This window comes from Octopus bimaculoides, chromosome 6 (genome assembly GCF_046866305.1).
Source record: "Octopus bimaculoides isolate indiv1 chromosome 6, ASM4686630v1, whole genome shotgun sequence".
Classification (NCBI taxonomy): domain Eukaryota; kingdom Metazoa; phylum Mollusca; class Cephalopoda; order Octopoda; family Octopodidae; genus Octopus; species Octopus bimaculoides.
The window spans coordinates 75534761-75558498 of NC_142933.1; the positions used below are offsets into that span (position 1 = coordinate 75534761).

The window sequence follows — 23738 nt, forward strand, 5'->3', positions numbered from 1 at the left end:
CTGAGGCAGTCATCATTATTTACTATCCACTTTTCCATGCTCAAATGGGTTGGAAGGAATTAGTTGAGGCAAATTCTTTATGGCCAGATGCCCTTCCTGTTGCCAACTCTTGCCTGTTTCTGAGTATGGTAATGTTTCCTAATGATCAGACATGTCTTGGAAGATTAGAAATGAAGTACACTGCATGCGTGATAGTAACACTTACAACTATCACATGATGTCAAGGCAAGGAGACAGCAAAACACACACACACACACACACAGATATATCATCATCATCATCATCATCATCTTTTAACATCTGCTTTCCATGCTGACATGGGTTAGATGGTTTGACTGGAACTGGTAAGCCAGAGAGCTGCAGCAGGTTTCAGACGCAGACGTGGCTGTGTGGTAAGAAGCTTGCTTCCCAACCACATGGTTCCAGGTTCAATCCTACTGCATGGCACCTTGGGCAAGTGTCTTCCACTATAGACTTGGGCTGACCAAAGCCCTGTGAGTGGATTTGGTTAGTGGAAACTGAAATAAGCCCGTCGTATATATATATATATATATATATATATATATATTAAATATATACTTTTATAAAACAAAATTTTACAAAATATATAGTATCTGTTAACAGTCTTAGCAAAAAGCTCACAGGTGAGTTTTTGTATATATATATATATATATATATATATATATATATGTCTCTTGAGCTCTATCTTTTAAGAGACATATATATATATATCATCATCATCATCATCATCGTTTAACGTCCGCTTTCCATGCTAGCATGGGTTGGACGATTTGACTGAGGACTGGTGCAACCGGATGGCTACACCAGGCTCCAATCTAATTTGGCAGAGTTTCTACAGCTGAATGTTTGTGTGTCTATGTTTGTCCTCCCACCATCACTTGACAACCGATGTTGGTGTGTTTACATCCCTGTAACTTAGCAGTTTGGCTAAAGAGACCAATAGAATAAGTACTAGGCTTACAGAGAATAAGTCCTGGGGGTCGATTCATTTGCCTAAAGGTGGTGCTCCAGCATGGCTGCAGTCAAATGACTGAAACAAGTAATAGAATAAAAGAATATATATATTCAAACTGAAACTTACAGCTCTCTGGCTTACTAGTTCCACTCAAACTGTCTAACCTATGCCAGTTTATCTGAGCCCATCCACAGATTTACAATATAGAATTGTGATGAACCATAACCTTGAACTCTACTACCAAAAGATTACCAAGAGTTCTTCACTAATCTAAGTAATATTGTTAGCCTGGTGTGCCAACAGAGAGCTTATGAAGTATTTTGCCTGGATTGATAATTCCTCACTATTTGTTGGCTCGTCCTCCTAGCGTTCATAATAATTTTTCTATTGTCTTGGCTCAACAGCCCTCACCGTTTGTTTTTACTGTCTTGTTAACACTTTCACCTTCCGCAAAAAATCCCAAATTTTATTTAATTTGCTTTGCGGGAAGGACTGTTTTAACAAAGTCATGTATTGTCCTTACCTTCGAAACGTGGAGTAGATGAAACGGGGACAGCTGATGAAGGAGTATATTCTTTATGTTACATGTCTCGTTTCTCTGTTTGTTTTTTTCATTGTTCGAAAAAAAAAGTTTGTTTTCTATGTTTTCGTTTTTATGTTTGCGTTTCTCATTGTGTCTAACATTTTTTTGATGTCCTGTACCCATATATGCATGTATATATACATATATATGTAGGTATGTATATATGCAAATATATATATATATATATATATATATATATATATATATATTGGTGAAACCAGATGGCTACACCAGGCTCCAATCTGATTTGGCAGAGTTTCTACAGCTGGAGTGGTTGGCGTTAGGAAGGGCATCCAGCTGTAGAAACTCTGCCAAATCAGATTGGAGCCTGGTGTAGCCATCTGGTTTCACCAGTCCTCAGTCAAATCGTCCAACCATGGAAAGCGGACGTTAAACGATGATGATATACATACATATAGAATGATGATGGTGAATACTTTAAAACTTATTCGTTATCTTTGTTACATTAGACTGTGATGTACCAAATATTCTATTTCTGCTTTTTGCATACCATTCCTGACCAGTGTTACAATTCTCCTCTCTGAGACTTGTTGACAGTTTGTGTACTAGACAATGTTTACAAACTGTCAAAATTACCTAAAAGCACTTAGTTCTGTGAGATTCTCTCTTATATTTTTCAATGTTGAAATTTGTTCTAATAGACTTTGACACATATTTATGTAACAATGACATTTACAGTTTCTTTTGCCATAATTGTTTCCCTAGTTTTGAAATGTTAACATACAAAACTAAACTGTAGACTAATAATAATTTCTATTCCATAGAAGTACTTGATATTGTGAAGTCATTGTACCCAAGATATGACCTTGTAAAAAGATGGTCCTTTTTTTAATAATATGGTCTATATAATTTTTTTTCTAATTGTAAAGGTAATGTGTTACATATGCCAATATTATCAATGTTATTGTCATCATCATTTAATGTCTATATGTCTATCTTCCACATTAGCATGGCTTTTATGGATTGACAGGATCTGACAGGTCTGAGGACAGCATTGTGCACCCATGTCTGCTTCAGCATGGTTTCTTCAGTTGGATGTTTTTCCTTATGCCAACCACTTTGTAGTGTGTACTGAGTGTTTTGTTTGTGGCACCAGCACTAGTAAGGTTGCTGTGCAGCTTGCAGGGCTAAGATCCCCTTTAAGTGAATAGGGCTAGAGTAGAGAGGGAGGTGGCTTTTGATGCTTAGAGATGGGAGGTATGAAAGAAAGGACCAGAACAGGTTTCTTGCTGTAGTGAAGCTACATGGCTACTCACATTGTTACTGGTGATGAGGTTTCATTGTAAACCCTCAAGGTACAAGATGGGCAGAAGTGAGTGGGGGATAGTTGAATAGGGAGTGTGACTAGTTAGAGATTGGGTAGGGATGAGGGGAGTTCCAATACATTTAAATACATAAAATTTCAATAGCTTTGTCTTTTCAGTTGACTTTATTCATTCCAATTGTTCTTGATCAGAGAAGAAATCAATGCTTTTACTCTTGAAAATTTAAATTCAATGTTTTAATGCTTATGTGTTATAATAAATGAAACTTTTACTTGAACCTTCTCAAGGAAAATGTATGTAAAATTCTTTTAGATATAAACCTGTGTTCCGAGTCAAAACCCAAACGAACTGGTCATACGCCAACTGCACCCCCATCACCTCATGGACATGGTACAACAAATGCTTACATGAAACCTCCTCCAATGCATATGAATCGGATAAGTCGGTAAAAAAAATTTGATGCTTATTTTCCTGTTAACAATTTTTAATTTGACTTTGTTGTGAAAAGTATATTTTTTCCTTGTATTTTTTTTAACTTTGTTACCAAGAAATATTATTAAATTTACTTTTGTTTAGCAACTACTATATTTTTTATGTCTTAAATAGGAAAAAATAAATTGTGAATCACCTATAACATTGTTAAATTATGCACATTCTTATTGTGACTTTATTACTCAACTGCCCATTTTTGTAGTTAAATATGAAATGAATTCACATGTATTTTTTTCTTTATCTTTGTTTCCCCTTTTTCTGTACCTAATGTTCAAATCTTATTCTATCAAAATCTGTACAGGTTAGAAATGATAATAGATCTTAGAGAATTGTTGGTGTGTGTGTGTATAGATATATGTTATTAGAAGCTGAAACTTCACAAATCTTTAATGAGTTACTCATTTCCAATCTTATGTTTATAAAAAATGGAATATGCAAATGATATTTAATAGATATCATAACCTTTCACTCGATAAAATGGAACAATAGGATTTTAATGGTAGATAATATACTTTTTATTTGAAAACTTATATGGTGGTGGTGATATGGAGCTGATTTGCTAGTTAAGGAGTGGGGAAAAAAATGATATAAAAAAAGCATAAGCAAAAAAACATATATATTAGAATTGTATAAAAATAATTTATAATCACAGCTGTATAAAGAAAAAATATAACATTTATAATACTCCAAAAATGGAGGTAAAAGGATTACATATTTTCAGAATTCCTGAATTATTTGTTTGGCTATACACAGTTACAGGTAAATGTTTTGAAGCATGTCTGTAGGAGCCCCACATCTTGTACCTTTCATATAAACCATGCAAGTCTTGAAATAAGATGAAGTACTTCTCACTTTAGCAGAATCCACTACTCCTATTTGAGTGAAATATATTATGCCCATAAAGCAAGGAATGTTCTAGGATGGACCATTTGAATTTAGATTCAGTTGGACTTGTTTCTTTTAAAAACCAATTATATTTGGGCAGACTTGTTGAAAACTTTTACAATCTAAATTCTTGAATGAGTGATAAGAATCAAGCCTTGAATGTATTTTCAGTTTATACTATGTTAAGTTTTTGGTATACTGTTATTGTATAGTTGTACCTTAGTGCAATAAAAGCCAATTATCATTGAGAGGGCAGTTGTTTGGAGCAACACAATTACAGTTTGGAAAAGAGGCTGTATTTTTATGCCCCAAAGTCTTTGAACAATTGAGCTTACAGGATTTGTACAGCAGCTAGTTAACCTTAACTGAACATCAGTTAAATATATGTTATGATATCTATGATTTGTAGGCAAATTAAAAGAAATGAAATTTAGGAAATCTTTAACACTATTAGTGTTAATTTAATGCAAGGTGAATAAATAAGCATTACAGTTGACAATCTGAATCCTGCAGGCTAAAGTAATATCTACAAAACAAAGTACTAGTAATATTTGTATTAGCTGTTATTTGACCTATTTCATTAATAATTTATAGGATCTTCACTAAACCTATTTAGTTCATGACCTTTGTATATGTGTCAAAAAGACTGTCATTTCCATATTCAACCACCTTGTATTCTCTCATTTTATTTTTTTTTCACCTAGGATGAGTTAGAAAACAAAACAGGATTCTCTTGCATTGATCTCAAATTGAGTAGATTTATGGTGCTCATTGTTAATTCTGCTCGACCACTTTATTAACATACTGTTATTTGATAATGAGAAGGATATTATGCTTTTTATTCTGAATACAATTGAATTTAGGATATGATTTTTAACTCTTCCTGATTCAGTTTTTGTTGGGTATTTAGTACCTGTCTTTAGTAGAATTTGCTAGAAAAATTAACTCGGTGACCTTTAAAAGATGCAAAGTGTACTGAGCTCAATGTTCTACTTTATCTTATATTAGGACTAGTGACAATTTCTCTAGCTTACAGCTTTATGTAGTTATATGTTTTGGTGCCAGATTTAAAAAAGAAAACTGTTAGTAATGTTAACAAGTAATTGTGTTATTACTGTTGTATATTTTTTTCTTTTATTTTTTGTCTAATGATAGGTAAATTTGGAATTTCACAACGATTAAAAATTCTTATTTAAAGAGTTTTGAAAGTTATGAACTTTCTGGAATCTTACTAATTTTATCAAATTGAAAAATGTGCTTCCAAGTCTTCAAAATATTTGCTTTGTTACTATATAATTCCAACTGGATAATGTCAGTAATTTTCAAAACTGTGTGACCTGTTGTCCATTATTTTTTTAAATAATTAAAAATGTTTTAGTTGTTTCCCTTGCACAGTTAGATGTTTCTTTTTTTCATGTCACCGATTATAAATTTCTTTCCTTTAACTTGCTTTCATCTGCATGTTTCTACATTTTATATTTTTTTTTTTTTTTCATAAATATATTTACCAGTCATAAGAATTTATAAACTTTTGAGAGAATGTAAAATAATTCTTTTCAGAATTATACTAAGTTATAAATAGTAGCATGTAAATATAGGGTTGCAAAACCTCCTTTCGGACTGAAAATGTTGAAGGCTGCCCATGTAACCTGAACCCACATCTCCTGCAGACACGTCAGGCTTTCAACAATTGCAATCACTCCTTTGAATTTCTATTCATTTTAGAAACTTTATTTTTACTAGTGAGAATTATATATTGTTGGCAACACTTAAAAGTGCCTGTGTGGTGCCATGTAAAAGCACCCATGTGGTGCCATGTAAAAGCGGCCATGTGATATCATGTAAAAGCACCCATGCAGTGCCAAGTAAAAATGCCTGTGTGGTGTCATGTAAAAAGTGCCTGTGCAGCGCCATGTAAAAGTGCCCATACGATACCACGTAAAAGTGCCTGTGCCGTGCCACATATAAGCACCTGTGTGGTGCCACATAAAAGCACCCAGCACACTCTGTAAAGTGGTTGGCATTAGGAAGGGCACTCAGCTGTAGAAACCATGCCAAATCAGACTGGAGTCTGGTGCAGCCCCCAGCTTGCCAGATCTGGTCACACTGTCCAGCCCATGCCAGCATAGACAGTGGACGTTAAATGATAAGAATTTATAAACCTTCAAGAGAACATGAAATTTTTTTTTTTTTTGGTATAGTGTACACAATGCTATAAATAATAGCATGTAAATATTGGGTTTCTATCCAAAAGGGTTTTTCAATTAAATATTTATATGCTTTATGTGTGCTTAGAGATCCACTATTCCAAAAGAACATTTACAAGAATATTTCCCTCTCCAGCTAACATATCCTGTCTCACTCTTATTCATATTTATCAAAGAACAGTTATGTTGCCAACCAATATGAATCTTATTGTTCCATTTCAAACTGATGACTCTATATGCCTTTTTTATTTTTCATTTTTTTATCTCAAGATGAGAATTGAGAATTTGGAGAAATGATTTGTGAAACTTCAGCTACTAATTAAATACATACTTTTACTTTCTCTTTTCTCCCTCTTATTATTCACACTATAGTCTTTACATATCATCGTTATCATCATCGTTTAACGTCTGTTTTCCATGCTGGCATGGGTTGGATAGTTCGACTGGGGTCTGGGAAGCCAGGAAGCTGCACCAGGCTCCAATCTGATCTGGCAGTGTTTCTACAGCTGGATGCCCTTCCTAATGCCAATGACTCTGAGAGTGTAATGGGTGCTTTTTACATGCCACCGGCACAGGGGCCAGAAGGGGCTGGCATCGACCATGTTTGGATGGTGCTTTTATGTGCCACCAGCACGGGAGCCAGTTATAACAGCGCTGGCATTGGCCACATTTGAATGATGCTTCTTATGTGCCAGCGGCACGGGAGCCAGTTGGGGTGAGGGGGCTGGCATCAACTACGTTCAGATGGTGCTTTTTATGTGTTACCAGCATGGGGAGCCAGATCGGCTGCACTGGCATCAGTCACAGCTACAATTTCCATTTGATTGTGGTTTGATTTGATTTTGATGTTGATGTACTTGACTCAGTAGGTCTCCTCAAGCACGGCATGTCGCCCTATGATCCAAAGGTACTTTTTTGAGTGGGCTGGTTATGCGACACTGGTGTAGGCTACAGCTGTGATCTCCCTTTTGGATTTAACTCTTATAAAAGCTTTTCTTTGTGTGTATATATACATACACGTACACTTACTTACATATTTCACTCTATCACTATTGACCAGTCTATTTATAGATTACTGATTACAATGCATTTCCATTGTTCTTTTGATTGTGTCCTTCTCTTCTATTTGCACCATCATCTTGGAGGTCTTCCAAGTGATCTCTTCCAATCCTTTGGATACTACTCAACAACTACATAGGTTCACCTGTTGTCTGTAAGCCTTGCAACACATTTGATCCAATGGAATTTATGATTTTTCATATTCTGTCATCACAGTGTTCATTCCACTCTGTTTTCAAATTACCTTATTTTCAATATGCTCCCCACCCCCCGTGATAGTCTTTTATTCATTCTAGAAGCTGTGTTAGAGTGAATATGTGGTCTGTCATGCTGTAGATCTTCCAAAAAACAAAAGGGATATGGTGTGACAGTTTTTCAGATCTTCTCAAGGGAATTAAGGAAAATGTTAGAGAAATGGGAGGCAATGAAAAGGAACATGGAATATCATTTTGTGTGTTCTGTTCTCTGCAAGGTAATGAGACAACATCTGGAAAGAAATTTTAAGAAAGGGAGAAGGAAGAAGCTGCTGTGAGCTACAGAAAAGAGCAGAAGTTTAAAGAGATACTTGAGAGACAGATAACATTATGTAAGCTGGAGGCAATGGCACCCAAGAACAAAGATGTGCTCATTATGTTGGATATAATGGAGATGTAGGTAGTCTTTGATACCTTTTACACTAAATCTTTTCAAATCATCAGTGGCATCTGATCCTTCACTGATATGAGTGTTAAAAGAAGTGCATCCCATTTTGAATTAGTGCAATAGAGAATACTTTGATGCTAATGAAGAGAGATAAAACACTAGGAAAAGATGATATATCAATGAAAATGTTAAGGAGTCAAAGAGAACAGCTGTAGAAAATTCTTGTTCTGCATTACAATTGATATTTAAAAGAGGGAAAAGTGACACTTACTGTAGAAATCAAATATTGTGTGTGAATATATATATATATATATATATATAATAATATTATTAGGGACAAAATCCAAAATTACAGGTAAAAAACTCAATTAAAATCAATTTATAAAAAATTAAATTGAGCCTTATAGATAAAGTATATATATATATATATATATATAAAAGAAAGGGAGATGACAATGGAATAAACGATTATCTTATGAACTTTGTTAGCTAACTTTGTCATGTCTTTTTCTTATTTCTGCTCTAAACTTGACTACTGCTTTGTTCAAAAGCATATGTTGAATCTACATCAGGTTATTAGTCTTGAAATACCTAAGTGAAATATGTATGTGTGTACTATTGAGTAAATATATGTTTGGATTTCTTCTATGTTTATCTTTAGAAATACCTTTCAAAAAAGTTGAATATTTAAAGCCATTTCCAGTAATTTGTGGATACCTGTTTTTGAAAGTTAATTTTATGCATTCATAAATAGATTTATTAAAACCAAAATAGGTTTCTCTTCATATAACACTGGTATTACTAATTTTTAGTTCAATATATGTAAACACCTTCAAGTTATACATCAATATACATTGAACTAGTCTTTCTATATATACTTTTAATGATGCTAAAATTTGAGACCATCATCACCATAACCTAAATGGGTGCTTACTGTTGTAAGCATTCAGGGCAGGTCTCCTGTCTGGGAACTTCTTCCTTTCCTCCCATCAGTCTCAGAAATACTAAAATGGGTCTTAGGTACTTATCTTTATCCTTTGATTAAGCTATGAAAAAGAAAGTCTGTTGTTACAAACATTAGTTGGCTACATCACTTTCTCTTTTATCTTTTTTCTTATGTACTACACATTAATTTATCAGTTAAAAATGATAACTTGACATCAGAGAATATATATATATATATATCCTTCCTTTTATTTCACATTCTTCCTTTCATCTTTTCTTAAATTTAAAAATAAATTTTTCCTGTTTCAAAATAGTTCTGGGCAAAAAAAAAAAAAAAAAGATTTAACTATATCATATTTTGAAGTTATTTGTAATATTTGAAAAGAAAAACTTCAAATTGTTTTGTATGTTTTAACAGTGTATAAATATTGAAATGATATTGGTTTCGCTTGATTTCTGTATAAGCAATTATTCAATTATTTCTTGGTATTCTGTATTATTATTATTGGAATTGGTGTCAAGACATTTTTTCTGGTTTATAAGATCATCAGGAGGATAGATAAAATATTTCAACGATCTCATATCAATCATACATCCTTCATCATCATCATCATCGTTTAACGTCCGCTTTCCATGCTAGCATGGGTTGGACGATTTGACTGAGGACTGGTGAAACCAGATGGCTACACCAGGCTCCAATCTGATTTGGCAGAGTTTCTACAGCTGGATGCCATTCCTAATGCCAACCACTTGGAGAATGTAGTGGGTGCTTTTACGTGCCACCAGCACGCAGGCATGATTTAAAATTCTTTATTGTTTGACCAAATATGCTTTCGGAATATTTTAGCTTTCTGCCACTAACTCTAAAGAATAGAAATTCAAGTCCCAAAACTGAAATGATATTGGGATTTATTATGGTAGAATGTGATAAACCAAAGACTAAACTATGTTAAAATTTGTGTTCTGCACATGATATAGAGCAGGTTTGAGTAACCTTTTGTGAGAAGCAGGCCACATGAGACACAACTCTTCGTCAAGAAGGTTGCACTGATAAAAAAAATTCAAGGTAAAGAAGCAAAAATATTTTTTGCCACTTTTACTCATGACGTCTTCATACAGTTTTAGTAAAGCTGGAACTAGTGATATTATAATGCTAAAAATTTAACATGCTTTTCATTATTACCAATTCTTTTCTCTTGGTGTGGACTTAGAATGTGAATGACTAGACTAGGAAAGAGATTTCATTGTTTAGAAGAAATATAATGTCTCAAAGAGGCATTAGATGAAAAGAATAGTTACACTTTACTGACCTGCATATTTTGTTCGAAATTAATTCAAAAGCAAAAGTAGAATCATTTCCACTTTTGCTTTTAGTTTGTATGTAATAGCAATACTTTTATGTATATGTCCATGTATATATATGTGTACACACACACACACACACACACACACCAAGAGGTAAAAGGAATTAATAAATCCAGGCAGATATCTAGAAAAATGCTCAGTATTAAGCAAATTTGGTTGACTATATCAAACAGTCAAATACCAATAAATTCAAATAGAATTAACATCCAGGGTAATTTCTTATATATGACAAGTAAATCCAAATATTGCTTAAAAGAATTTTAAGAAATCCAGAGTATATGACATGAACAAGAATGGAGAAAATCTCATTTTTAATTGATCACTATACCACACATTATCAATGATCGTTTCTATTGTTCTAGCATATTTAGAAATTCTGTTTATTTTTTTACTCTTTCATTATCTACTGATGCCATCATAAGTTTAAATACTGTACTGACTTTTCTTCTTAACATTCTTTTTGTATGTGTTCATGTATTAGCAACGTTATTTCAGTTCACTTTGAATTTAGTCAGTTTTCGGTGACCTTGATAATGTTGTGTTGGCATAAAATTTCGGATATATTGGTTTGACTGGTATTTTCTACTTTTTTTTTATATCTTAATATGCTGGCACAATGAAAATGATTGTTGGTAATGTATGATGTAGTCATCAATTAAAGATATGGTTTTCTCCATTCATTTATTTATACATATATATTTATATGTATGTATCATCATCATCATCATTTAACGTCCACTTTCCATGCTAGCATGGGTTGGATGATTTGACTGAGGACTGGTGGACCAGGAGGCGACACCAGGCTCCAATCTGATTTGGCAGAGTTTCTACAGCTGGATGCCCTTCCTAACGCCAAATTTATATGTATGTATTCGTAGAATGAGACTATAATATGGAGCTTTTTTTTTTTTTTTTTTTTTATGAATACCACTAGGTTAGTTGAAATCATATATTGTGACTTGAATTTATTTATATGTATGTATGTATAAATTCAAGTCACAATATATGATTTCAACTAATCTAGTGGTACTCATAAAAAAAGCTCCATAAAGTCTCATTCTACGAAACAGTATATAGTACAAGAGAAAACCATATATATACACATACACGTGTATGTGCATGTATGTGTGTGTAGACACACACGTGCAACATTAAAAACATTAATTCTAGTTATATACATGTACAGATATTTATGTTGCTTACATTTTATAACAGATCTTACCTAATAGATTTGTTTAATCTTATGCACACAGAAAATTAAAAAAAGAATAGCCATGAAGTTAGAAATTAGTATCATTAAGAACAGAAATAATAGATTCTGTTAACTAAATGCTATGAGCTCAACCAGTATTTATTAATATTGTACTTGAAATTTTATAAATTACTAATTCTATCATTATCTCTAACTCTACAGCAATCTTCATCTCAATATACCTTTAGCTGATATGAATCATTAGCAATATCAGTTCTATAAGAATAGGCAGCTATTTGGCTGACAACATTTAATAGAAATGTATATTGTTACAATGTTCTAATGATCTTTAAGAGCATATACTTCATACCATGTTTTAAGACATATGTTTTTAATTATTTATATATATATATCATCATCATCATCATCATCATCATCATCATCGTTTAACGTCCGCTTTCCATGCTAGCATGGGTTGGACGATTTGGTAGATAATCATTAAGAATAAACATTGGGCAGTTGTGATAGTGTAACATTTGTGTTTGTGATTTGCACATTTCTTAATCAGTCACCAGAGAAATCTATTTTAATGAACTCTTAAAGTTCTTTAATGTGATCCACAATACACAACTATAGTACTGATGTATTTTTTACTATAGATATGTTTTTCTTATGCATACTGAATTATTGAAATTCTAAATTGCTTTATGCATGTCTTAACATAAAGAAATAAATATATTTTGTGGAAAAAAATTAATTTTTCTTTTTGCATAATTGTTGCTTTATAAAAATTGTCATTGGTGTAGTTTTTTTCTGTGTTTTTCTTCACTATTTTTACATCCCAAATTATTTAAGTTTTTTTTTTTTTTTTTTTTTCTTGGTAGCATGTCACTTAACTTTAACGTCTATGTAATATTCATTTTCTAAATGTGTTGTATATTATCCTATTCAAAGTGTTGATAAATATAATGTATTTTTCAGAATTCTGCTTAAAAATGTGGGATTTTATTGTTGTGGTTCATATTCTACAGTGTTATGCCTTTTTTTTTTTTTGGGTTCAGTTGTTTAATTTTTCATAGTTAAATATAAATTTTTAAGAATTATTTTGAGAAAGAAAATTAGTGAATCAAAAGTTGATTAATATTTATGTGATTTAATTTTAAATTTATTGAATACCACTAGTTAAGTTTTTTCAATGCAAAATTACTGTGTATATTCAATGTTCAATGAAACAATATCAGAATGATATAGCTTATAATGATATTTTATATTGGATACTTTCTAATGTTCACTATGTAAAAATCTTGTTTGGGAATTATTATAGTAGGACAATTACAGTATGGAAGACACATTAGCCATTCTTTTCACTTAAACATTTATTAGGTGCCAAAATTTTTGTTGCAGATGGTGCAGGGAGAATTTTGTTACCAAATAATAGATGCTTAAGCAAAGTTTTTGTGTGTTTTTGAATGGTTAATGTCTTTCATGGTGTAACTGTTTTACTTTGAATTTATGGCCTCAGATCATATCACTTGCCAGACAAGTGCACCTCTGAATATTTTAGTAGAAATTATTTCAATATAATTAATTGTAAGAAATTCTCTTCAAATGAAGCTGATGATTAAATAAATGTTCGAATTTTTCCAAAAGAGTATTTACTAAATTTATGTTTTTTTTTAATCCCCTCCCTTTTTCTTTTTATGTACAAATCCATTCTTTGCAGTGTCTGTATAACATTTAAAATTTTCATAACTTTAAACCAATTCCTTAGATATTAACTGATTGCTTTAGAGAACTAAAGGTAATTTATTCACTCTGCAAGTTTTAGAAAGTGTTTACATAATTTGTCATGCATTTTAAGATAACTTTAATTTTAATAGGTGAAACTAGTTCAGAACATTTGTCTTAAAGATTAAGAACAAATATGAAAGAGCAATACTTAATTACTTAGATGTTTTTTTTTTCTATAGCTCTCTTATTTTGTAGATTTAAATGGTTTAATTTCATCATAAACATGCTGTAAATTTATTGAAATATAAAATGTTAGACAACAAAAGCAATTTTTGTTTAATACTTCCTAAAAACAGTGGTACCTGACTCCATATGTTACTTGTGAACTATTTGATTATATCAAGCTTAGTGAATAAATTATCCTGTGTCAGTTGTTTTCATATTGATAATAAATTAGAAAATATTTATTTTCTGAAACTAATAAAATACAGAGTATAGAAGTTTTTGAAAACTGAAATTTTAATCCAAAGCATTTTCATAACTTTATCCTAAGTGTCCATGGTTATTTTCAACCTTTTTAGTCAGCCCTTGTTTCATACATTCTTATAATATAAACTTTCCTTTCATAAGTCCCATGTTATGTAGGTTGTTGAAAAACAAAATTAGGAATGTGTATCATATATGATGCATAAATGGCAAGGAAACAGGTCCTGTGTGTCTGTCATGTGATACTCAGGCAAAAGTTTAAAACCTTTTACTCTTATGTTTCATTTTACATACAGCTAAGATATGCTTCTATACATATATCACTGACTTAAAAGTCAGGGATCACCTTAGCTGTATAGTAAAATGAAATATTTGTGAACTGATAATTCTTTGCAAATCTTGGGACTATGAGAGTGAAGCTAAATAGTTCAGGTAGAAATATACTGGAAACATAAATTTGGAAGTATTCTTTTATTGTTATATTTTATCATCAGTTAATAGAGATAATGGTATTCAATGTGGAAAATATCCTCGATATATCTTAGCCCACAAGATACCACTGCTACATTGGTAGATATAGATTTCTGAAATTCATTTGCACATCAAGGCTTTTCTGTTTCCATGTACCTATGTTTTATTTCATATAAAAAGTGCCCCACAGTATCTTTATCTCCCCCACCACACACTTACATGCATACAGGTATTTGCAATAATTAACATTAGGCAAAATAGAAATGTTTTCCAATGAGCATCAGTATTATTTTAGTAATTTCACATATTAATGGCGAGTTTTATTGATAGCATATGATTTTCATATAGTGATTTTTCTTTTTCTGTTTAAATGCATTTTCAATTTGTATTTGTGTGTGTGTTTGTGTATATGATATACATTCTAATGTTTTACTGAAGACAAAAACTTGAACAATGTAAACATTTACTTTTTTTATTTTATTTATTTTTGTTTGTCTTAATTTCGTTAACAACATATTTTGTCAAGAAATTTTTACTTTAAGAATAAATATAGACATTCTTGCTATGTATTTTCCTATTAAAGGATCACAAGAACTAAGAACATTATTTTAACTCTTCTTTAGAAATTCCATTTAAGGAGAGTATCTAAATATATTTGTGTAAGTTAAAATGTATATTTTATTGCAATATAAGATATTGATCCCAAACAATCAATCTGTTATGCTAAATAATGTAATTGAAATGTAGTGTATTTTATATTTAAATGTTCCCACCCAGAAATAAAATAACTGTTAAAAGTATTTAGCAAATTAATTTTCCCAGATATTTAATGTACATTTTTGTAACATATTATTTGTTACTTTGCTGTTTTATTTATTTATTTATCTTTCATGATTTTTGCTTAACTATATAATATTCCAATTTTATGTTTAAAAATAGTGGCAAAATCATTTAGTCCTATTTTTTTTATGGATATTTAAAACTATAAATCTATACAATGTTTATATACTTTTTTGAATTTGGTTATACTATCCATTTTTCATATAGAAATATTGAAAAGATATGCTTCTACACTGAAAAAAATTGCTAGTTTTATAAAAGCAAAAAACAAAACAAAAAAGATTCTAAATCATTTCTTTTCAGTCACCTCATTGATGACGAGAAGTATGCTTATTATATATTTGTTTTTTTTTTTGTGGGGTGGTGGGGACATATTGTTATATGTAATACAATTTTTTTCCAAGTTCCATTTCATGAAACTAGTAAAATTTATTAGGATTTACTAACTGAAACTCAACACTAAGGAGATTTCTAGAAAATTTGTTGATAGATAGTGACTAAGGTTGGAGTTTTTAATTTTTTAAAAGATATTTTGTTTAATTAGAAATAAAAATGATTTACATATATCCTCAAAACATGGGATCTAACTTTTTGAGTATGTTATTTAGTATCTAAAATTTTTTCAAACTCTATCCTGATTCAAACCAACAATTTTTTTTTACTGTAAGACTTATCACAAAAGAAGAGATAATTTGCCAAATACATCTACCTTCTTTCACTGATTAAATTTTCTTTCTTAGTTAACTGTTGTTTCAGATGAGATTCAACTATCTTCTTTCTGCTTTGATCTGTGGTCTTAAATTTATCTCGTCTATCTATGCTGGGTTCTTAAAAAAAAAAAAAATGTTTACTTGAATGTTAGTAACTTACCAAAGCTTCAAATTGTGAGTCTTGTATGTCTTCTGTAAGTCTGTATTTCATTTGAATCTGACTATTCAATATTAACTGATCAATGTATTTAATTGTTTTTAAACATATTTCTTTCATCCATTACATTTTGCATAATACTTTGTAATTATTCTATTATTCCATTTCAGAGATTTTATGCAAGATTAATAATTTATTTTCTTTCTTTTTTCCTTTTTTTTTTTACAAAAAAAATTATTTACTTATTTATTGGGAAAAAAATCAAACCTACAGAGGCATTGTGAATTAGAAGATTTGGGTGAAATGTACATGACTTGTGTGGTTAATGCAAAGCTTGAAAGATAGTTACTTTAGCAAGGATATGCTTAAGGGAGAAGAGAGAGAGAGAGAGAGAGAGAGAGAAAAAATTTCATATTGTGTTTTCTAGAATCAAGTTCACACTTGTATCTTTGATGTATTATATAACTTACACTGCTTTGTTCTCTGTTCACAGATGTAGTCATTAAAAAATAAAATACTGGCATTGTACTTCCTAACTCATTGCTATAGCTGACACTTTGAAGCCACAAATCTGGCAAAACTTTGAAACCACTGTCAATAAAATTACATGTGTATATATATATATATATATATATATATATATATATATATATATATATATACATATGTATGTATGTATGTATGTATGTATGTATTCACTAAGTAACCAAGCAATTTATAATCATTCGCAAATATATTCCTGGAACATATTTTTAGTTTATAATAAACTTTATGATTAATAATATATTTTCTCTAATACTTCAAGTCTTACCAGGCAGTATGATATTATCTATAACTGTTGGTAGATATAATGTAGGCGTCGGCAACCTAAACCAGGCTGCAAGGCTACTGGGCCACGTCTAGGCCACCTTGCAGGCCACAATCCTCTCCCAACACACAAAAATCAATGATAATAAATGTAAATTGAACCTTTATTAAGACTTGCAGTAATCAGAATGTGAAACGATTAATGTGAAGGCTGGTGATTCTTTGAAACAGATAGAGAGTCAGTGTCCAGCTTGATGGATGAGGAGGCCAGGAGGAGACCATCTTGAAGATGAGTGTCTGTAAGCTGTGCTCTTGTCTTGTTCTTCGTCAGCTTCATGCGGCTGAACAGCTGCTTGCAAGATTATGTGGACCTGAACATTGAAGCTAAGTGCAGAGCCTCCCGAACAAGAGCTGGGAAAGCACGGAAGGCTGAGAGCAAGCACCAGTACTCCATGGGTGACACAAGTACAAACTTTGTGCAGTGGCTCTCTGAGCACTGGAGCTCAATGAGCTCCAGCTAAAGGCTATTGGTCACTTCCACAGAATCCACATCAAAGAGAATGGAGAATAGCTTGAGCTCCTTCTCACAGGCGCACACATCTTTGAAGCGCCTCTCGAACTCGCCTTGCAGCTCAGACAGAGTAGTGGCATAGCAACAGCAGGGGTCAGGCGCAGCTCAGCCAAGCGGACGAAGTGAGTAAATTTCCTCTGGTTGAACTGATGCTCTTACAGGCGAAAAATAACTTATTGTACAGTGATACTACACTACAGTATCAGACAAAAGGACGATTTCCTCTTTCTCTCTAACTCTATCAGAATTCTTCTCCAAAGTTACATTTATTCAGTGTCAGTATCATGAAAGTAGGACGTTGTTCTGTTTGGGGAGAAGACGGCCGCTGATTGGCTCTGTTAAATTTGCCGTCGGTTCAAAAAACCCCACCGGGTCGCGGGAGATGTCTCACGGGCCACACCTAATGGAAATCTGGACAAGGTGCCGTGGGCTGCATGGCAGGAGCTCGCGAGCCGCAGGTTGCCGACGCTTGATATAATGGGAAGTTAAAAACTCATCACTGCCAGAAACAGTGGATGTTTGTTACCTTTCTCAATGTTTTTGTGAGATTACTCTTATTCAGTCTAGTCCAGATTACAGTGGGTCCAGCAAAGAAAGTCACCCAATAGTCTGTCTTGTTTAATCTGGCATCGTGTGATGTATTCTCTTATGTGATTTATTGTCTCAGCGGCAGTGAAATAATTTAGGAATTTTTCACACCCATTGGTGTCCAACATATTTTTTTATTAGAAAATTAGACTCAAATAATGCAGGACAGTTTTTAGTGTTAAAACTTTATAATGGAGTTTGCACTCAATGAAAGTCCATCTAGCCGAAGATAAATACTTCTTGTTGGGAGCATCTTACTATTGTTGGCAGCGATAACACTATCAAATTGAGTGATTTGCTTGCTTGTAGTACTGACTATAAGTCTTCCTATGAGTGTAGTCAATAGGGAGCTGAATCCCGTTGGTCTTATCTAGATCTCAAAAGGTCTGGTTACTTCAGATTTTGAAAAGTACTAGCTTGCCTAATTAACATTTCATGGACAATGTATTATGGTTGACAAGTGCTGTAGCTTATCAATTATACATAATAAAAGTACAGGTGTACCTCAACTTACGTCATTTCAGGTTATGTCTCTTTCAACTTTGTCGTTTTTTTTTTTTTGAAAGAAATTAATGGAAAAAATAAACCTTGACTTTAGTCACTTTAATCAAACCTTACATCAGTCTCATCAACCACACTTTTAGAGCATAAAAATTCTTTTAAATCTCAAAAATAAATAACACCTAAAAACCAATACTGAAGTGGGAAATCAAACCAAATACATGTGAAAATGTGTACAAATCATTTATTAAAACAGATATAAGCTCATAAATTTTTTAAAAAGGTTTTTGCATGTTACGTTGTTTTTCAAGTTAAGTCACATGTCTTGGAACTAATTACCAACATAAGTTGAAGTATGCCTGTAATAAAACCATAGGCAAGCAAAAACTGATTTGGGATAAAATTGATTAATCAAACCTTGAAATACATAAGTAATTTCAGATATAGATATGTTCGTTTTGTTTCCATTGCAAAGTAGATGTTAAACTAATGATCATAATAATTGTGCTATTAATGTCTGTTAAAAAACAAATCTCAATAATGTCTAGATGAATGGAATTGTTACTTATCACTAGTAGTAGTACTTATTGGAAAAAAATGTTTTATATTATTGTAAAAATAGGGGGAAAATGCAGCTGTAATTTTTTTTAAAACATTAAAGTCTAACTTATTACAATGTTAGAAGATCAGACTCTTTCTTTCCCAAGGAAGTTTTTTTTGTCTTTTGCAATATAGATTCTGAAATCTTAGCACATATCCTAAATTATTTATAAACCAATACTTTCTAAAATAAATACTTTTAAAAAAAATATTTTTGTAGATACTTCTATATTAAATGAAAAATTATCCAGAAATATATTGCTACAAAGCATTTGAAAATTTACTATTTTTTTAAAAAAGAAAAGTAATTATTTTTTGTGTCAATTCTAAATTAATCTGATATATGACTTCATAATCTAACAGACTTTATAAAATTCCAACAAAAGTTTTAGGTAATATAGCAAATATTTAATTTTTGGTTGAGACTCCCTGTGTTAAGTTATGTATTAGAAACTATCATTTTCCCCCCTTGTATTTTTTTAATTAAAAAAGTTTTGGTTTTTTTTTACATATTTTTAATTAAAAGTTTTTTTTTTTACATATTTTTTATGATTAAAAACTCAAATTGGATTAGGAGTTTGCAAGTGTGAAATTAGAATGTTTTGTAATTATTGTTGGATCCCACTGGATATCTACTTAAGTTTTTATCTTCATGTAGTGTTCAGTGGCAAGTGAGCTTGATGAAGCTTATCACTCATTGGTCTTTTGACTCCTATTTTCACTGGTTCAAAGTATTAGTAAAGTGAAATGAATAGTTCTACTGGAGATTATACCATGTTCTAGATTAGTTCACTCAGAAAACTGCACAACTTCTGGTGATCCTTTGTGTTGTTAACTACTCAAATATATATTTAAAGTAATATGCAGTTTTCAGCTACCTATACTGAGATGTAGAAAAGGCATGATCTTGTTCTGAAGATTCTAGTATTTTAAGTTAAATATAAGTTATTCTCTGACTTGGATCTTAAGTTCTTTTCTAAAAGATTTTAGCAATTTACCAGTTGTTGTTACTCAACATTTATACTTTTTAAAGGTAAAGAATTATTATTCCATTATTGAATAGAGTCGGGGGTTTGTCAGAAACTGTTGTTGCTTGTTAAACTAGATGGTTCATTAGATTACATTGATTTAATTCATCCACAAATTGTTTTTACGTACTTTCAATGTGGATTTGATAAAATCAGTATCAATACAGCACTGGTATCACTTCTATAAATTCTACATTCTCGTAAATAAAATTTAACAAATAAAAATATTATTATGCCACTGCAGAAAAAAATTCTTATTTATGAAGGTAGTTGATTTGCTACAACAGAAATTGTATTTATTGATTGTAAGTTGGACGTATTTGGTTTAGATCCATGAGTTAACTGAAGCATTCATTATCACTCCTGGGTTAGTGTGTGTGTGTGTCATAACAGGAAGTGGGTAATTAGCTTATAAGTGGTTGAACATTCCACTGACATGTTCACTTTGAACATAATTCTCAGGTGGGTTCACTGCAACAAGGCTCACCTTCAAATTACAGGTGCCATTTATCTGGCAGATTCTACTGAATTTTATTCAAGGTCTACATTGAGCTGAGGCTATGGTACAGAACTCTCCCAAACCTGTGACTTCATGATTATGAAGCAAACATTTTAACCAGTAGCCCATGCTGCTTCCAAAAAAACTTGAGCTAACAGCTATTTACCTTGTTTTCAGAAAATTTAACGCCAGTAATAGGTTACAAAACCCATTTTCAACTAATACTTCTTGGGGATCATGTATGATGTGAGGATTGTATTATATAAAACATGTGATTAAAATAGCATTAATTAATAACTATTGTTACCTTTTCTCACTACTTAATTATTTCTTAGCTTTTTAATAACCCTATCACAAAATATAGTAGCAATAACTACACTGTCAATGGCATCTGAGGAATTCTTTGCTGTAAATCATTCCAATTTTTCCTATTTCAACTAGTCTACATTATTGTATGTTTACTTTGTACTCCAGGCAGAAATTTAGCAGATCTGTTTGAGCATCAGACAAGAAGCCTTGTAGTATTTCATTCAAGCTCTTTGCATTTTGAGCTTGAATCCTGCTGAGGTCAATTTTGCTTCTCATTTTTTTGAGATAGATAAATTAAAAGTTTTGGTCCTGAGCAGCAGATTGACAGAATTATTAGTGTTGACCAAAATGCCTTGTGGTAATTGTTTTCATTGGTTCTGTTCTGAGTGCTCATACAGGTATAAGCAAACTTCTCTATATCTAGCTGACAAGATGGTGTCTAAAAAAGAGAAAAAGGAAAGCAACAGGAAACCACTTTTGTACTCACCTACCAGTGCACAGTGTATAGTTCCTTGATTTGTTGCATGTCAAGAAAGTCAATCTGATGTTGTAGGAAGAAAGACATAGTGATACCTTCATCGCTACTTACCCGAGTAAGGTGAAATCTATGTTTTACTGATGTGAATATGGGAATGAAACATATCTGAAGCTTCTTGACCTAAAAAAATATTAGTCAGTGTTAAGTTCTGAATAACTTAACTATTGTAGAATATGCATTCTGTAAGATACAACCTACTACAGTTACAAAAGATTGAGTTGAATGTTATGTTGGAACAGTGTTAATTTATAAGGAGTGTAAATGGCAAAAGCAGCTGGAGTGATGTATGCAGATGAAACAATGTAAAGATAAGCGCTGGATGAAAGTGTTGTGATTTGGTGGCAGTTATCTATAATATATGTAAACTAAGGAGAGCTTTAGAGCAATAAGTTAAATTGAAACTTTACAAATGGAATGAAAGAAAACCTGAGATGCCCGAGTTGCTGTACATTGGACCTATGCAACTTGTGTCTGCATTTCAAAATAAATGTTAAAACGATGATGATGATAATGATTTTTGTATGGGACTCCACTATGATATAGTTTTATATTATGGCTGTTTATTTGCTTTATAGATAAATAAGGAAAATATTTTTATATGAAACTTTTTTCATACGGGTTTTCCAAGGAGGAAGGGACAAAGTATTTGATTAGTGCTTTCTTTCTGAGTATGTCAATCAGAAGGGAGAGTATTGGTTGATGTTAATACTGTTGATGCTGTTTTTAAAAGGTTTAAAATATTAATTAAAAAAATCTCATTTGAAAATGTCTTTATCCATGATTTCTAATATGTTATCTAACTTTTCTGGCAAAGAAGGCCTGAGATCAGTATTTAGTAATGGTGGTGATGGGTCATGGTGAAGTGTTAGTAAAAAGGCATGTTTACTAACTTATTTCTTTCTTTAATCAATAAGTTTTCTAGTTCAGACTTCAGTGAAAAATGTTTCATTTTAAAAGGTTGGTTTTTTTTTTTTTAGTTTTTTTTTTTTTTCATATTTGCCTGCATATTTTATTTATGTATATTTTGAAAATATTACCATCTCTTAAAATTGGTCCCATCTTCAAAGTAAGCATATCACTACTGTTTCTTTTTCTGTTAGTCTTGAAAGACAGTTAGCATGTATGTGTATATGATTTGTTTTGCCAGAAAAGCTTTTATATTTAAAATATTATTTCATATTTATTAGGTGGTTAGTTCTTCATTTGTTTAGGTAAATATAAACAAGATAGATATTTTAATTAATTTACTTCAAGATTTTGTTTCTTTTGGTGAAAAAAAAAATTGAAGCTTAAATTTTTGATATGAATATTAATTTTAGCTCTAAAGTTATGATAGTGATACTGTGTATATTTTTCAAATTGAAAAAAATATTTGCAATGGCCGATGTACATTTTCATAAAAATTTTTTTTTTTAAAGAATTATCTTTTTAATTTTGCTAATAATGATTGATTTAATTTTTGTTTAATGTAAGATGATTCCGAGTGGAAATTTTGATATTTACTGTAGTAGGAATATTTTAGTAGGGGGGAAAAAAAAACTGAAACTTTTTTCAGTAAAATTTATTTTTTTGTGGATCAGTGATGTAACCACACGAAAGATGTTTTTATTGAATGTGTATATTTCTATTTTATGTATTGCATTTTTTATTTATTGCCTCTCCAATCAGCCATTTCAAGTGACATGTATAAATTTCAAGTTTTATTTTGAAGAACTTAAAAAAAAAAAACTGAATTGATCAAGCTAAAGCTTTCAACTGCTTATTCCATGTCTTCAAATGATATTGGTGGAAATGATATTTTTTCTTTTTGTTTTTCTATTTGTGTGTGTGTGTGTGTCTTCATTTGCCTTTTGTTCTATAAACAGGGATATAAGTAAATCACCACAGGCACCACAGCCACAAAGACTGGGTGGGCCTCCACCTAAAAAGTTGTGCCAAGACTTCCAAGATTATCCGGCTCCTGCAACATCAGGAATTAGAAGAACTCTGGTTACTTTATCAGATAATTCTGCTATCAACAGCTCTGCTGCTCAACAGCCAAGAAGGGCTCCTCCTTCTGCAACTGCCTCTACCACTGCCGCTACTACTAAACCAATTCTACCTTCCCTCAGAGCTGCTATAAGATCATCCACTGGTTCACCACTGAGTAAGCTTTAGAAATCTTTTTAACCCTAAATCCTACAAAAAAAAATTGTTGATTCATTAAGCAAAAAGTATGGTGAAAATTTTACATGTACGGGTTTGCCATCTCTGCTACATAATGTGATGTG

At 31.7% G+C, this 23738-nt stretch overlaps 1 protein-coding gene across 7 annotated transcripts in view; it reads left to right on the top strand.

Annotated features, from left to right (window-relative positions):
* LOC149135265 (uncharacterized) overlaps positions 1–23738 on the top strand; it is a 51866-nt gene that overhangs the window by 6328 nt on the left and 21800 nt on the right. For all 7 annotated transcript variants that reach the window (XM_089354111.1, XM_089354112.1, XM_089354110.1 and 4 more), the window contains exons 3-4: positions 3158–3290; positions 23334–23614. In XM_089354111.1, the coding sequence (XP_089210237.1) occupies positions 3158–3290; positions 23334–23614 (414 nt within the window). The remainder of the gene's footprint in view (positions 1–3157; positions 3291–23333; positions 23615–23738) is intronic.